The sequence below is a fragment of the Opisthocomus hoazin genome, chromosome 4 (genome assembly GCF_030867145.1).
Source record: "Opisthocomus hoazin isolate bOpiHoa1 chromosome 4, bOpiHoa1.hap1, whole genome shotgun sequence".
Taxonomy (NCBI): domain Eukaryota; kingdom Metazoa; phylum Chordata; class Aves; order Opisthocomiformes; family Opisthocomidae; genus Opisthocomus; species Opisthocomus hoazin.
In genome coordinates this window covers 60,562,193-60,578,659 of record NC_134417.1, presented here as the reverse complement: position 1 = coordinate 60,578,659, position 16,467 = coordinate 60,562,193, and the positions used below count along the sequence as shown (strand labels likewise).

At 39.5% G+C, this 16,467-nt stretch overlaps 1 protein-coding gene across 17 annotated transcripts in view; it reads left to right on the top strand.

The window, feature by feature from the left end:
- Positions 1–16,467, top strand: part of HDAC9 (histone deacetylase 9) — a 499,199-nt gene that overhangs the window by 269,863 nt on the left and 212,869 nt on the right. For all 17 annotated transcript variants that reach the window (XM_075419200.1, XM_075419199.1, XM_075419193.1 and 14 more), the window contains 2 exons: positions 10,199–10,330; positions 13,159–13,274. In XM_075419200.1, coding sequence (XP_075275315.1) covers positions 10,199–10,330; positions 13,159–13,274 — 248 coding nt within the window. The remainder of the gene's footprint in view (positions 1–10,198; positions 10,331–13,158; positions 13,275–16,467) is intronic.

The window sequence follows — 16,467 nt, the reverse complement described above, 5'->3', positions numbered from 1 at the left end:
CTAAACATTCCTGCCTCTTAGAGTCCTGCTTTTCCCAGGTTAATGAACAGTCTTGACAGATTTGGACTAGGTGATGGGCCCAATTGAAATCACCGGTGCTTATCACAAAGTGAGGGAGGGAAAAAAAAGTATCCTGACTCCCAGCCCCTCTTTTCTTGACTTCGCTTCCCATTAATCAGCAGTCTCTTTTAGCCTTCCTAAATTCACTGTGAATAACTTGAGAGGGCATCATTAGTTGCAAGAGGTTTTAGAAAGAGAAGAAACTTCCATTTGCAGCTGAAGAGGGAATCTGAAGCAAACTGTTGCTAACAGTTTCTTCAGGATTCATGTAATGAATGGGCCAGAACAGAGTTCAGCCCCCAGGAACCAGCAGCCTTAAGGAGATGTAATACTGTCGTAGCTACTGTGCTGGACCACAGTTGTCCTGGGTCCATCAGGGTTCTGCAGCCTCCTCAGCTGGGGGCAAGGAGGGGTGCGCTACCACTCTAGTTTAGCTTGAGTTAGAGGGGAAATTTTTTGACATAGCTTAAAACTAAATACAATGAACGCTAGGGTAGGCTTAGTGACAATGTCAGAGAGAAAAGAACTTGTGTAGGTGTGCTTTGGTATCATGAAAGCTGCCAGGGCCTGCACCAGGGTTGAACAGGAGTCATCACTGGGGTGATTCACGTAAAGACCATCATAGTCTTCCCATCAGTGCAAGATTGTTCCTCTAATATATTTTATTTAACGCTTACTTTTAATTGCAGGAAGCAAAGGTGTTATGCGTGGGTGATTCTTACTTAGTTTCAAGATGACCTAGATAAGGCTTTTTCACTGTATTTCTGTTTTAGCAAAAATCCCACTACTTGTATATGCATCACGTTCTGTCTTTCCAGTAATTACTCTGCTGTGCTAGATACTGAACCTTCTTGATGGCTAGACTAATGATATAGTCTTTGTCTAAATACTGTCTTAGTTCTTCTTTTACTGCCCAGTGCGCAGCCAAAACTGAATTACAAAGTTCTGCTTCGTGTGGTTACGTAAAGGTTTTCTTACACAAACTGTGTATGTTTTGAGAAATGTTTTATAGATTAGCTTTAACAAGTAGCTTGCGTAACTTTTTGATAAGCAGGTAATCAGGTACTAGACACCTTTTCAACTTTTGAACTTAAAGGAAACAGCTTAAATTAAATAAGGAACAGGGAGCAATCCTAAAATCAAAAGCATTTTAAGACCATAATGGCCATTGAAAATGAAGTGGAATGGTTTTAATGGGCATTTCAAAGTCTATTCCCTCTGGATAAATAAGTTACAAAATATTGCATATAAAATCTGAGGCTCTTTGAAGTCAGTAGAAACTGTCCTGTTTGATTTCAGTGAGACTAGGATTTTTCTTCCACTGTATCTAGGGCAGGGACAGTTAAAAACTTTTAGAAAAGTAAACAAGAACATCTAAAAGATGGCAAAAAGACAGAAATGGACAGAGAAGTGAAAAGTGGAAATCACATGGTATCAGATCATCCAAAATAGAAGACGTTGGTTAGTAAAGATTGCACTTCTCCAAACTCCTGCAAAACATAGTTTCACTGAAAAATCTGTTCAAACCCACAACTCTTAATTAAGGGTTTTAGCTGCCAAATAACATGTTCTGGCTAAAGCCAAGTAAGTATTACTGAGCCATTCATGAACAACGGCATAAGCTTTGTACTTTGCTTTTGATTTTCTCATGGGAAAGTAATATAAATGAGAGTGATACCTCCCTGTTGGCTTTAACTGTTAGAAATGCAAAGCATGCTGAAATTGTACATAATTCTCTTCCAAAGGAAAGGAAATAGCATTTCAATGGTTTTCCTCAGTGTCTCGTTGAGTTATGGTGGTGCACAATTATTCCTGTTAAATTACTCTACCAGATGGAAGGTTGCATTGTATATTTAGCGAATTAAGTTGTAGGGGACTGGAATTATATCCCAGAGCATGAAGAACCTATCGAAAAGTAAACTTGTTTTAGTTCAGTTTCATTGTGAAGGTGCAGTGTCATTGTCTAATTAAGACTTTAAACAGGTGGGGTTTTTCTCCTCACTTCCCTTAACATGGAGAGATCCTTTCACAAAGTCAACCTTGCCTACAGAAGTTAGACAAACATATTTTGAAAGTCCAAACAATTTGTGGGCCAATTTTACCTGCATTTATGTTCAGTGGAGCTGAAGTGCCTTCCTACTCCTGAGCTGAATTTGGCCCATAGCTCTCCTCTGCTAGGAAAGCAAAATACACTACATTTTGGTTGCTTTTGTTTTCTTGGCATCCTGTACTGTGTTGCCTTTGGACAACTCTAACGCTTCAGCAATCTAGACCTGCCCAGCTCTCATCTACTGATGACACTGATGCCCCATTAAACTGGGGTGAGAAGGTGATGGTGGTTCATCATGAGTTGCTCAAGGTTGGTGGAATATTAGATTATACTTTTTGCCTGCCATCAATGACTTATTACTGCTGGATATTTTCCTAGGTTAAAATCTGTGGGATTTAGTCACCCTATTAACTAATTCCTTCTTCTATGGGGCTTGGGGAACAACATAGTCATGAACATGATTATTCTATAAAAAATTAATCCTCTATCTAGGGGTCAAAAGCCTCGACTTTTGGGGCAGGGGATTATCACCGGCACTTCTTCAATGAAGAAAGTATTTTTTCTTGTGCAAAATCAGTGATTCAATGAATGTTGGAGGATTTAGGCTGAAGAGTGGGATTCGCTGTATTTGCGGGAAGTATGGTATTGTATTCCCACTGCTTCTTCCCAGCTAGAACCAACAGGTGTATATGGTCAGAAGTGGGGGAGAGAATAACAAGTGGAGACCTAACCAGAAGGACTGCCAGTCATGTGTATCTAAATGTGGTTATTACTGTTCAAATGAGGGATGCGCTCTATTAAATGGCCTGTTTCACCTTCTTCTTTCTCCTCCACACCTCCTGAGAACTCAGATGCAATTTGGCTCCCAGAAGTGCTATGAAAGTGCAAAAAAATAGTAGAATTTGAAGATGGGCAGGGAAGATGAGAATTAGTTTTAAAATATCCTTGTTCTTTTATTCTGTGTTTCAAGACAATATTTGCTTTTTAATCCTCTGTTTAGTATTGAAAAGAGTATTAGTTTACACGGAAGAAGATTAAGATGGACCTGACATAGCTATAATATGCCATGGTTTCAGCAGACTTGACATGTAATGAGGACTCAAGAGGCCCAGTGAAACCATGGCCTCCTTGAAACCGCTGTATAGCCCGGCTGGTGCAAATGGAAGGAGGTGCTGTTTCTGTGCTAAGGAATGGAAATTACTAAGAATTCTATCAAGAGACTGGTTCTTTTGCCTCACAGGTTACATGCAGAAAAATATCAACAGGAAATATATCACACTCATCAGCTTTTCACGAAAAATATGAAGAGCTCTAATTCTGGCTAAATGCAAGCAGTACGCTAATTCCTACATCTCAGTCAGTCAGTCATTCTTAGAAAGATATCACTTGTTTGCATGGATAATAAACCAGAATTTTATATTTCATACAGATTACCATGAATAACAAGGAAAAGTTAGATATTTAAAACAGCTTCAGGGAATATTTTATTTCTGAACCTTCTTTAGGAAATCAACGAATTTTGCTAATCTTGTTAAATTGGCTTCCTTAGCCTGAAGAGAGCTGAAGGGCTGCGAGATCCCCTTTAATCTAATTAGCTGTTTTACCATGTGTTTCACTAAACCTGTTTTTTTTATTTAGGGAATGGCTATTTAACTTCGTCTGAATAAATAAAGCATCTACCTTTTACAAAAGTAAAATAAAGCAGAGGACTAAAGGGTTTCACATATGACCAGCACTCCCCTTAAAGCGAATGGTTGTGCAAGAAACAGTTTTGATATATGCTGAAAACACATTAAGTGATGCAAGCCAGAAAAACAAAGTGTCTCCATCCTGTATCTGGTGCTCCCGCCTTGTTGAGACCACCCAGCGGTCAGGGCCGTGTAGTTCTTGGAAGAGCTTTAGAGGGCATGTGTAAATAGCTTTCAGTCTTAGGAATCCAATTTAAAACTCTTTCAGAAACAGCATTTTAAATTACCAGAATTTGGAAGGTTATTGAACCTAGAGCTGAATTGTACTACATGCTGGTGTCTCTCAGTCTGTCAGCCAGGAGAATGTCCCACGTGTTCATTGTCTAGTATTGTCTTTTATTAGGACGTGGCCTTCTACAGCAAATGTCAGTCAGTCATGTATGAAAACAAAAAGTCACTGCTCATCTTGCCAATGCCTAATATATTCAGCTATGTGAAGGTGGCTGAAACAGTCTGTGGCTGCCTACAGGAAGCCAGAGCAGAAGTCAGAAACTCCGTGCAGAGCAGAGACTATTTACATGTCTGCAAGAACCACGCAGATGAAAGGCTGTGAGACCATTGGGTCTCTCAGAAGGACAAAGTAATTCACAGCTCTCCACAAAGCAGCTGAGGAAGCTGGAAACCGTTTTTGTACCTGACCTGTGTTCTCTGCCTTTCTGTCTGGCTTTGGTTGCTTTCATAGTTCTGATGAGGAAGAGCTACCTCCTCATTTGTCCTGTCTGATGGTGCACAGGAGTGTCTTCTGCCTCTTCTTCTACCTACATCCCTGAGGAGGAAACTGGGAAATTTCTTCCTAGCCCATTACCCTCAGATTAGCTTCTTAGGAACCTTACGTATGCCTCTTTTGGCGATTTTTGTTAGTGCAGTAGTGAGGCGGAATTTGACTTTTTCCTTGATCACCAGGTCCTGGCATGGCATAGACAGGCAGGCTGCTTTGTTACTCATGTATATTACCATGGCGACTGGGAGCCCACAGCATGTACTGGGAACCTGTCATGCTATGCAGTGCACCCACCGAAATAGGGGTCTCTTCAGAGTATGTTTTCTCCCATTCTGCTCCTCCTGCTTGAAGTGAAATCATGACAGAGATCTCAAAGTTATCTCATTATCCACCAAAATCATCTCATTATCCACATTCAGTGTCTTCTTGAAAATTGCCACAGTGCCAGGAAAAAAATGGACAAATGATAAGCCACTGGTATGCTAGCAATACCACCATCATGCTAACTAATACCATCTCATTATTTTCTCTTGTAACTCTGTTGGTCTATGCCCATACATCATCCTTTTGTCCTATAACTTAGACTTTAAGCTATCTCAGGCATGGCCTGTCATGGTTGTGTTGTAAATCACATAATGCTTATCTGTGCATGGGTCTCTAGTGCAATAGTATAAAAAATAACAACTTGTGTGCTGTGAAAAAAAGAAAGATTCCATGACTATGTATTCCTTGATTGATACTTGTTGGATGTAAAGCAGGAAAAAATAGTAACTCCTGCATGAAGTACAGCATAGAATCTATTCAAACCAATATAATATATGACCCTTCACAGCTTAAAAAAATGACAGCGAAAGAAGTAGAGAATACCAGTGAAGATTTATTTCAAGATCACAAAGTCTTTGTTTCTTAATTGTTTCAGTCGACTTAAATACAATACAGAAGTCCAAGTTATTGTCTCAAAATGATCTTCATGATAACAGCTGGTGCCTGGGCAGTAGGGAGCAATTTATCATGCTCAAGTAAGATGTGAATTTTGCTGCTGTTGCTCATGCTGTCGTTGGAATCTTTGTAGCCAAATTTAGCATCGTTACCTCGACTGCCCCACAGCTTTTCTAAGCCAGCCTGCCAGTGAGGAAAAGGAAATGCTTTCACTTAGAGCCTTTCGAAATCTGGACAAAAGCTCACTTTCTGTTCTTCAGGTTTCCTATGTGTGACTTTAGCCTCGAGATGAGGACCTGCTCGCTCTGCACCCTCTCCCATCCCCCGTTTCCTGCCTGGGTTCATTAAATGCTGATCTGAGGTTGGCACACGTTCTTCTGATACAAAAGCAGTACTGTGTTCCAGGAATCATCAGAAAGTAGTACATTAGTATCTTCTACGTTCCCTTCATATATGTGTCCTCTCCCCATGCGCAGAAAGGACTTTTATCCCTTCTTCTTAAATATCTCTGTGTGTTTAATAAAAAGAAACAGTGAAGCAAAGCCTTGTCAAAAAAACCTCAGCTCATTTGGGAGCAATCTGGCTGCAGGCTATATTCTTTAATGCTAGTATCTGCAAATTGCTAATATTAAGCAAAGTGGAGTATAAGACATAATGACTTCACCAAATCATTGTCATCTCTCACACTTCCGTTTCAGTATCATGTTTCTCAGGAGACAATGGCTTACTTTCACCTGAGCAATGATGGTTGTTGTGATGAAATTAATGTGTTCCTATATAGAAGCCTGGATATTTTCCATTTTTAACAGTACAATTACTTACTTCTTCCCGCTCTATGAAGCTGCCATAAAAGATGAGAAAAATCACTGAGACACTGCCTTTCTTCTTCACTTAGAACCAAAGTTCTCAGTTCTGTAGAGGCAGTTAAAAATCATGCCAAGGAGTTAGGTAACCAGTCTTTGGGTTGCCTGTGGTATCTTCTGTTGTTATTTAAACTAATACTTTCTGTATCTTTCATACCTGTTTCCCACTTAATCATTGAAAGAGTAATACCAGTTCATTATTACCAGTGCTAAAAAGAGAATAAGCCAGGTAATAGCGATGAGACCGAACAAGCCATATGAGTGCAACATCTCATTGTTCCACATTATTCTGCAGAGTTCCATAAACAAAATAATTTTCCGGCTAGTCTTTCCTGAAGTCCACTCGAGTGAATCGCTCAAATGGGTATCAGCTGATTCCCATAGAGATCAATGACGTGGGCTTTGATGACCTTTAGAGAAAATAGCTGTGTCTTTTTGTTTTCTTTGCAGCAAAACACTCTCAAATAATATATTTTCCCTTTCTCCAAGTGGGAAACGATTATTAGTTATTCTGAGGTGCTAAATGTAGTAGAAGTGCAAAGATTTTCAGAGCAGAGGCTAGGCTAATGGTGACCAGTTAGACCAATATCAGATGAGTACTGGTTCTTAGCAGGATTTTAGATGAATAGCCCAACCTCACAGCCTGCTGCCATGAAAACATGCAGTCCTGTTTTCCTCATCTGCCCCACTCCCAGCCACCTGCTTGTTTTTCTCTTGTCTCTGGCTTTCTGGCTTCTTGGTCAGATGATTCACCCCATATCACTATATGATCTAACCCAGCAAACCCCACCTCATTCAGGACCTCCAGTGCTTTAGAGAGGCCCTGTTTCCTCAGGAAGGTGAAATACAGGACATACCCTGTATGGGGTAGAATTCATCTAGTTTTCAGTCCTGGACCCCAGTGGGATGCTTGGTGTACAGAAAGTTAGCTCTGTGCATTAATTATCTTGCTGAGTCAGTGTCTTGGTTTATGATTGAATCACTGCATTAAGTAATAGACTGTATGACGGTCTTTTCAATGTGTTTATGGTATTAATGGAGCAAAAAAAGGTTAATTCTTGGGGGCTTGTATCTGCGTGAGGAGGCTACTCTGCAGCAAGCTGGTGAGTAAAGCTTTAGCCTGAGAACTTATTTGGCACTGGCTCCCCATGTGACACTTCTGGAGAATGCCTTTGGGTGATGAACATAGTCAACCTTGGCAGTGGATTAATTAAGCTAAGAAAAGGTGCTAATAATGCGCAGCGGAAATACTTACAGGGATGGCTAATGCAAAACAGTTATTTCAAGCATCATCCCCTTGCAAATACTAGGGCAACGATTTGATTTAAAAAAAAAGTTTAAAAAATTTATTTTCACTTTTTGCTCTCGTGTTTGCATTTCAGAGTTTAAAAGGTTAAAATAATTTCTAAATAATCTCATATATGTGCTTTGGGGCAGTCTGTGCGTATATGTATGTATACACATTTATGATTTTAATCCACAGCTCTGTCTTTGAAGCTTAAAATGCTTCATTTTGCCATGTATGTTATTACTGTCTTCATGTAGGAGTGCACTGAAGTGCATAGGATTGCTGTTGTGATCCATCCCAGTTGCATTCAACAACAATTCTTCTTCAGGTTTGGTGGGGCAGAATGGTACAGTGACCTGTAGAGTCACACACCAAGTCGATGCCTCAGCCACAGATGATTACTAAGAAACCACTTCCCAGTTCTGCATTTTTCCATTGTAGCAGACATCCTCAAACTAGTTAAATTTATATGTTTAGTGCACTGAACCCAGTATTCATATTGTCAGCGATCGAGTCCTAGCTGGTACCATGTTAGGAGCTGGCAGTGTCTCATGGGAGATGTTCAAGAAAGCCAGTGTTTGAAGCGAACGCTCTTCAAGCCTTGGCTTTGTTTTTTATCGGGAGAGGTTTATTTTATAATTTAAAATCCACTCTTCTCCATGCCTTTTCATTTTGAAATTGGTTATTTCCATTTTAAAATGATCTTCGTCTTTCACGCAAGGGCTGTCTTCTCAGATGGCTCATAAATTCAGAGATTGATATTAAAGTCTGCTTTCTCTGCTTCTAGGATTGATTCAGATGCAGAATATGATGGGAATGTGGTAAAAATAGAAAGGCAATGACTGAGCATGAAACATTTGTATAGATGTGGAGCATTTCTCCAGTGAGCGTTGCAGAGGATTTGTAGTACATTAGTCTGTCATGGGTGTGGAAATATTCTCCTAAATTTTAAGAGTATGGAGTAGTATAGATTAAAATAACCGTAAGTGGAAAAGGAGAGAGCACCTTTTCTTCCAAATGTCATTGTACCTGTGGTGAAAGTATTCAGTGTAATCTTGGCCCATTGTTATATTTTCGGTTTCATAGCGAATGGTATCTTTGACAGCAAACAAATCAGCTGTGCTCCATCACCAGAACCATTGGTCTTAATAATGATAGTAACTGATAAAAAGGAAATTTCTTGTTCATACTGTTGTTATGAAAGGTTTCCAGTGTTTTGCTCACCTGTGTATCTTGGTCTGAAATACACCCAAGGCACAGGGCACTCAGAGGGGAGCGCTGGACAGGAGCGATGTGGGAGGTGAGGAAGTCCAGTGCGCTGCGGGTTGCAGCAGTGCTCTGGCGGAGGGGCAGCCCCACTGCTCTCACATGAGCATCTCTAACGTCCCCATTCCCGAGGGAACAAGTGGGACAGCAGCAAAAATATGTGCGGTATGACGTGCTGGGCAGGGACTGGAATTAGAAGTGTAAGGATTGAGTTCCTGCTGCAAGTGACAAATGGTATAATGCTGAATTGAATGAAGATTTCATTTCTTTTGTTTTTCTGCTAACTCTTGCTCCTTCTTTGGGGCTGGGCTTAGGTCTGTGCACAGGAGAGAGAACTGATCCCTGTTTCCAGCCCTCTCTATTTTGAGATGTTGCTTAGCCAAGCCTCGGTTCCAGAAAGGGAAATATAAACAAATTCTGTTCCACAATTATCTTTCACTAGCTCTTAGCAGTCTGTTTGATGGAGGGTTTACTTAGAAGCACAGATAAATGAGTCCCTGAAACATTTTATCACGCTAAATATATCACAGAATAAAAAGCACACCAGAGCTTTGTCTCTGGCCTTCGTACGAAAAGACCGTGTCCATTTAGGAAACAAAGGTGGAATTTGCCCAAGGTGCATTAAATATAATCCTAGGTTTTCTGGGAATCAATCCTACTTCTTCATTTCAGAGCATATATTTTTCTGTGTGAATGTTCTTAGGACACTGTCATAAATTAGTTGTTTGGTGTGTTACTCAGAAAACATTGAAGTTCTGGGCCTAAAATTGCTGACCAAGAAATGTTCTGCCAGCAAGGCTTGTCATAATTTATATTTCTGAGAGAAATCAAAAGGCACCAGTGGAGGCTTCTCTCTATTTCTGTCATCAGACCATAATCCAGTTATAAGGTTCCAAGTTCCAAGCTGTGTTTCCATCCAAATTTTCACCTACAAGAGAGATAAAAATGACGTAGAATAAAAGTTGCATTCATCTCTTATTAGTACTTATGATATTAAAAATAATTAATGTGTAACTTTAGAGCTGAAATAGGATGAATAATACTGGGATCTGAAGCTTTTCAGCTCTCTTCCTCTCTTTCCTAGTCTCCAATTTAAATGGAGTTATATGAGGAGCAGCAGGATGGCTGGGGAGGATGGGCAGTAAAATCTCTGCATCCAAGCCTTCCTTGGATCATATGAGGTCCTCCAGGGAATGTCAGCAGTGTCTGACACAAAGCAGTAATTTGATTTGTAATCGTTTGTTTTCTTCTCTTCATTTCCAGCTTCAGAGCCCAATTTGAAGGTACGGTCACGGTTAAAACAAAAGGTGACAGAAAGGAGAAGCAGTCCTTTACTCAGGAGGAAGGATGGAAATGTTGTCAGTTCATTCAAGAAGCGACTCTTCGAGGTGACAGGTAATTAAGCATGGAGAAATTCTGTATCAGCTGTGACTGCTCACAGAATAGTGGTGGTATTTTGGAATTAAAACTGCTAAACAAAAAACTTGTCTTTTTTTTTCTGCTGCTGCTAAGAAAACCATACTGAATAAGTGGTTGTGTATAAATAGCTTGTAATCTACAGCTTTCTACCGCTTAACTAAGAAGTCATTGTCAATTTGAAAGCCATACTTTCAAACCAACTTGGAAACCTGTACTTTACAACAGCAAGTACAAGAACAAATAAGTGGAAGACTGTTGGTGGCAAGGGACATCAAAGGAGAAAACAAGAATAGTCTCCTCCCTTAATTTGTGTCTTCTGTACGTGGACAAGATTTTGGGTCTTGCATCTCCCACTTCCCATCCCCCATGGAAAATGCAGATGCTAATAGCAAACGCAAAAACACCTATCTGGTATTACTTAGGTTAATCAGGGACATTTTGGAGTCTTGTGTCTGGCCCTGTCCCTCTGGTTTCTCTTGTTTGAAAATGTCAAGATCAGTTGGTTTTGGTATATGGGCTCACTAAGCTATTTTTTGAGAAGAAAGGGTTGAAACATTTAAATATTCAGGGGCATGTTGTTGGTCATAGCAGCTCGTAAGTATTCTTAGTAATTGAAAGGGAACTTTTAGCATGTAAAAACAGATAATTATGCATATAAAAGCAGAAAAAAAGCAAAGTAAAAATTTGTCATCAAGTAGTATTTGTTTTCAATATTTTTGCTGGTCTTGAACTGAAGAAGTGCTAAGGCTTTCTTTCACATGTGTGGTATTGCAGAGTGGTATATTTTGTCACATTAATTATTCTGCAGAATTGCACCTGAGTTCCCAAACAGCCTAAAATCTTCTCATTTTTAGTCATTAGGATTAGTATGCTGCTAAGGCCTTATCTGTTGCTATGATAGAAAAAAAAGCATGTACAATATTTGGCCTCAATCTCATGTTTCTTGCTTTGACTTTGCATCAATATTTGATAACTTCATGGTTTTTTCAAGTGATGTTACAACCAGGCCATACATTGATGCAACCAACTGTTACTAGTCTGTCACACTTGTATCTGAATTCGCTCGGTATATCAGAATTATGTCACACCAAGATGGATATATAACACAACATGAAAATTCATGTCAGTGTCCTCACACATGCAATTCTTGTGACAAATTTTCACAGTATGTCATGTGTAAAACTGGGACTCGGATGTGAATGTAAGTATGAAAGTAACTAAATAAGGTAATTTCCCTGTAAATAATTTCCAAATTGGAATTTTTTACAGCTAATTTATTGTTTGCATTTGATGAAGCTCTTATGAGATTCTTGATCTCCACTTCCGTAGTTTTAGCCGATTTCTTTATATTTTGCAAGCTCACAGGTAAGGTATAAAGTGAAATACTTATCCCAGGAATTTTCTTCTGCAGCCAATGAAAGAGCAGAAACCTGAAAATAAATGTGTTATCTTCCTAGCTCTGAATAATTCAGAGGCTTACAGATTGCTATTATAATTATTAATATCAGCTGTATGACATATTATAATTATTAATGTCAGCTGTATGACATTTTACACATTTCGTAGTCGAAACTTCCCTGATCAAACATTTCTGGCTGAAGCCTTTTTCTCCTTTTAACTGAAAGTAGCCCTACATTTAAATGCCTATTTATACAAAAAGTGCTACTGTAATTAAAAAAAAAAAAAAAAAAAAGAGAAAAAAGAATGAGTTTATGTTTCTGCTCTTGTATGAAAACTGGTGAGAATCTGATGCAAGAACTTTACATGGCCAGTTAGCATGGCTGGGTACGGATTCACTTCATTAAATCGAAGACAGTTCTAGTAGGAGAGAGCAACAGAGCTGTTCCAAGAAACAGCTTGGAAATCTCCTGGTAATTTCAAAGTGAGGATGTATTTTTGCCTGTGAACTTAGACAGAAAGAGTGAAGCAGCAAAGAAGTGACCGTAGAATAGTTACTGCCACATTTAGATATTAATTACTTTAACTTCTTGAGTTCTTTATTTTGAAAGCTGTCACATGAAACAGGCTTACCTCTACTAATGCTGCGCTCTTCCATCTTTAATCTTGTTAACTGTTTCCATTGCATAAATGTAAGGTGTATTGTTGTAGGATTAGTATAACTCTATACAACAACACACAATGAGATCATCCTCTTCCCCTTTATCTTAGACGGAACTCAGGAAATTTTAAATCAAGATAACATACAGCCTTTCAAATGCTATTTTAAGATTTTTGTATGGTGTAAATACTTCTTCAAATTTGTGCCAAAGAGGTAGTGAAAGTGGTGTATATTACTTGTGTATATAATGATTAGCCCGCAACGGGCTCATCCCCTCTAAACAGAAGGGAGATGGCAGTAGGCCTCGTGAATTGATGACATGTTATCATGACCTTTGCAAGCCTGCTATCTCCGTCATTTTGATCTCTTACAGAGGCAGGACTTTTTGCAATTTAAAAGAGAAGACTTTCTTTTCTTTTTACTCATTACAAGTTCTATGTCTGTACCTCTGCCTGATACTGAGTATTGTACTATCCTTGTGGGAAAAAAAAATAGTAAATTCTTCCTTTGTGAAGCAGATGAATCAGAAGGGGAAAGACCATGAGTATCTTTCCTTGTTAGCACTGCAAAAAGATAATGAAAAGAAATGGAGGATGAATTAAAAATCTTTGACATGAGTAGACAGCATATCTGATAGATACTTTTCAACAGCAAAAAAACCCTGTGCCATAAAAAGTATACAATTAATCAAGATGATGTGTTCCGTTCCAGTGTGAAATTCACGTATGCTTAATCTGTTTTTCAGAATCCTCAGTCAGTAGCAGCTCCCCTGGATCAGGTCCCAGTTCCCCAAGCAATGGTCCAACCAGCAGTGTAACGGAGAATGAAACCTCAGTTTTGCCAAGTAGCATTCAAGCTGAGGTAAAATTCTTTCTCTTTAATGGGTAATAATTCCTCAAATTTCTAGACTGGAGAGATTTGAAACTTCAATTTGATCATACTGACAAGCAGAGTGGTTGCAGAAGATCTAATTGTTAGGAATACCAGGCCACTGCAGGCTGACGTCAGAGTATGTCATATATGAGATACATCTTCATATATGAAATGCATGTTCAGGAGACTCTGTGGTAACAAAAGTCCAAACAAAAGCAGCAGTAATGCTACTGGAAGAGTGGGAGGGAGCTATGGAAGGAACTTGGAAGCCTCTGTGTTGCAGAATATTACCTTCTGTGATAACCTGAAGAGGTGCACAGTGCTGAACGCTGATGATCTTTGACATGTAAATGAGTGATTCAGGCATTGGTGACTCTAACACTTACGAGTTCAGATGGCTGCTGAAGTAGATCTGTTTAATTACGGTACAGGAGTTAGGTGACTAAATCCTTTTTTACATCTGCCATTTATTTTACTGTACCTCAGTTCTCTTAACAGGGCAGTACTTACCAACATAACTGACATGCCAGGAGTCTTGGATACTTGTTTTGTAAAGTGAGATTGTACACGGAAGGAGTCTTAACTACTCCTTACTCCGTTTCGTACGTACGTGCCTATAACAACAGGAATGCAGATGGTAAATCAGTTGTGATGAACCTCATTTAGCACAGATGACGTGCCTAAGCCATGCTTTCGGTGGCAATATTGCAAAAGGACAACAAACCAATGCAACTAAGAGAGATTCAGATTCCACAATATTCTGTATCCAGTGCCTGTACTTACAGCAATTCCTGGTCTGGAAGTTTTCTATGAATTGTTGGTTTATACTGTTCATGTAAGAAAAATTGCATAAGAAAATGTGGTTTAACAGAGTTTCAGCTAATGGAGCTATTTCTCCAGGTCAGTGGCAGGACATGCACCTCAAAAAAACCTGGAATGGGCAGTTCAACCTCCAGCAGTGACTTTTCCCCATAATGAATTAATTGTGTGTGTGAACTATGATCCAGGGGGCAGGTGGGTGACCTCTGCACACTGATTAGTAGCCTCTCTCTGGCCCGTAACCAAAAAGGAAAAAAAATTGCATTGATGGCTAACATGTGGTCTTGCCTCATAGCCCCTCTGTATGTGATTGCAAAGAAATTTAAATGATGCAGAGTAAGATCCATCATTAGGATTAGATCAGATCCTAGTTCAGTAGAATTAAATGCTACGTTTCAATATTGGGAATGTTTTAGATGAAAGATTGTAATATGTGGATGTTAGTGCTGTATTGAACAGGAAATCTTGTCCAAATGGATCTTGTATTGACTTGAGGATACTACAAAATGCAAAGGGAACAGTCTCACAGACTGATATACGGTGCTTGGTACTTTGCATGTTACAGTTTCTGGACACTAGCTCACAGTGTTGAACCACCATTACACATGCATACAATGTGGTCAGGCTGGCAGTCTCTCTCTGGGGAGATTTGGAAAGGTAGTAGCAAGAACCAGCAGAGTTATATTCTGTTTATTAATAGAACACCACATTGCATGTCATTTGCCTTTACTGTGCCAGACGTCAGAAGTTGTAGCCCCGCCATACCCATCACAGATGCCCAAATGAGCCTAAAAAGTTCCTTTAGAAGTTGGACTCTGCGTGCTGGAGTTGGTCACTTAGCTCACTGGAAGTGTGCTAAGAAGCTGAAACTACTGACTTCCATTTCTGGATCCAGATGGGGATTTCTTTACCTCTCTGGTTACTTGACTGTTAATACTGTGGTCCTGTGGGCTGAAACATTTTTCCATAAATCTCAACTTCAGTGCATTGTGATTTCAGTGGGATTTTCTTTGGTAGTTTAACAGCAACCAAACCGCTGTGTATCTCTTTTCTAGTTTAGCGTTAGCTGCCAGCTCTCGAAGGCTATGTATCTAATCAATTTTTCATCACATACACAAAGTACAGAAGTTTCTAATAATAGGATAAGTGTTCCAAAATCAACCAAAATATCACTTGTTTTGCTGTAATCCCGCATGACTCACATTGCTGTTGTTTCATAATGGTTGTTGTGACATTTGCAGTAAGTGTTGTGCTCATATCTGAGTGGGTGGATAGCCGCAGTTTCATGGCAGCAAATAAAACACTTTTTGATGGGGGAAAACAGGTTGCTATGACAGAGAGCCATTCACCAGTAAAACATGAGTCAATACTGTAAATGATTACACTCTAGTGCATAAACAGAATTAGAGCATTATCGGTAATGAAACTGATTTTTAGAGTATTTTTGCCATATCCATTTGAATAGTGAGACTTTTAAGTGGTTTACCCTCCGGAGCAGACAGTCTGGTGGGTAGGTATTTACATTTTTCTGAATGAACAAAGGTGCACTGCAAATGCTACATTTTTGCAGATAATCTTTTACTATCACACTTCCCTTAATGATACTTTCAGTACCATTTCTTAAAACACTAGTCTCATTATATGAAACTTGGAAGTTACACTCAGGATTTTAATTGCACCTTATAAATAAAATGCTGTTTTTGTTAGGCCCAGTTGTCTCCAGTATCATCAAGGTTCACCGCAGTAGCTATTTGTCTCTGGTAGCATGACATACACTTTCAGGTCACCTGCTGTGCCGGGGCTGAATCTTACTTGCATGAGAAACGTATGCAGGATTGAGCCCATGGGCAGCACATCCCTTGAGTTCAGAGGGACAACCTGCCTTAGTCTTGTGCAGTGATTAATATTAGGCATCCACAGCCTGGTCAAAAGCCGTTGAATGCAATGGAAAGTTTCCAGTTGGTGTAAGCAGGCTTCAGATCATTTTCCTTCTCTTTCTTTTGTGCTTTGCAAGAGCAGCATTTCCTGGAATATTGCCTGGTTGTACAGGAGACGTATATGACATGCATGGCAGCTAAACACATACTTGATTTGTGCAACCCCATAGCACTGTGTTTCTAATACTCAGCTCTTTGAGGTGCTCTTTGCAAGTGGCTGTTGGCAAAATGTGTAGGTTTCTGACCAGCTGGTGAGTTTTGCTTCAAGGGTATGTGAAGAGAGTCTAATTAATTAGCAAAAAACCCACTCCAAAAGCCTTAAGAAATAAGAATGTAATTGTGAATATTCAAAGCTTTGACAACCTTACTGTAGCTTCACAATTTAAAACTACTAAAGCCAGACCGTTTCCTCTTCTCCTTCTAAT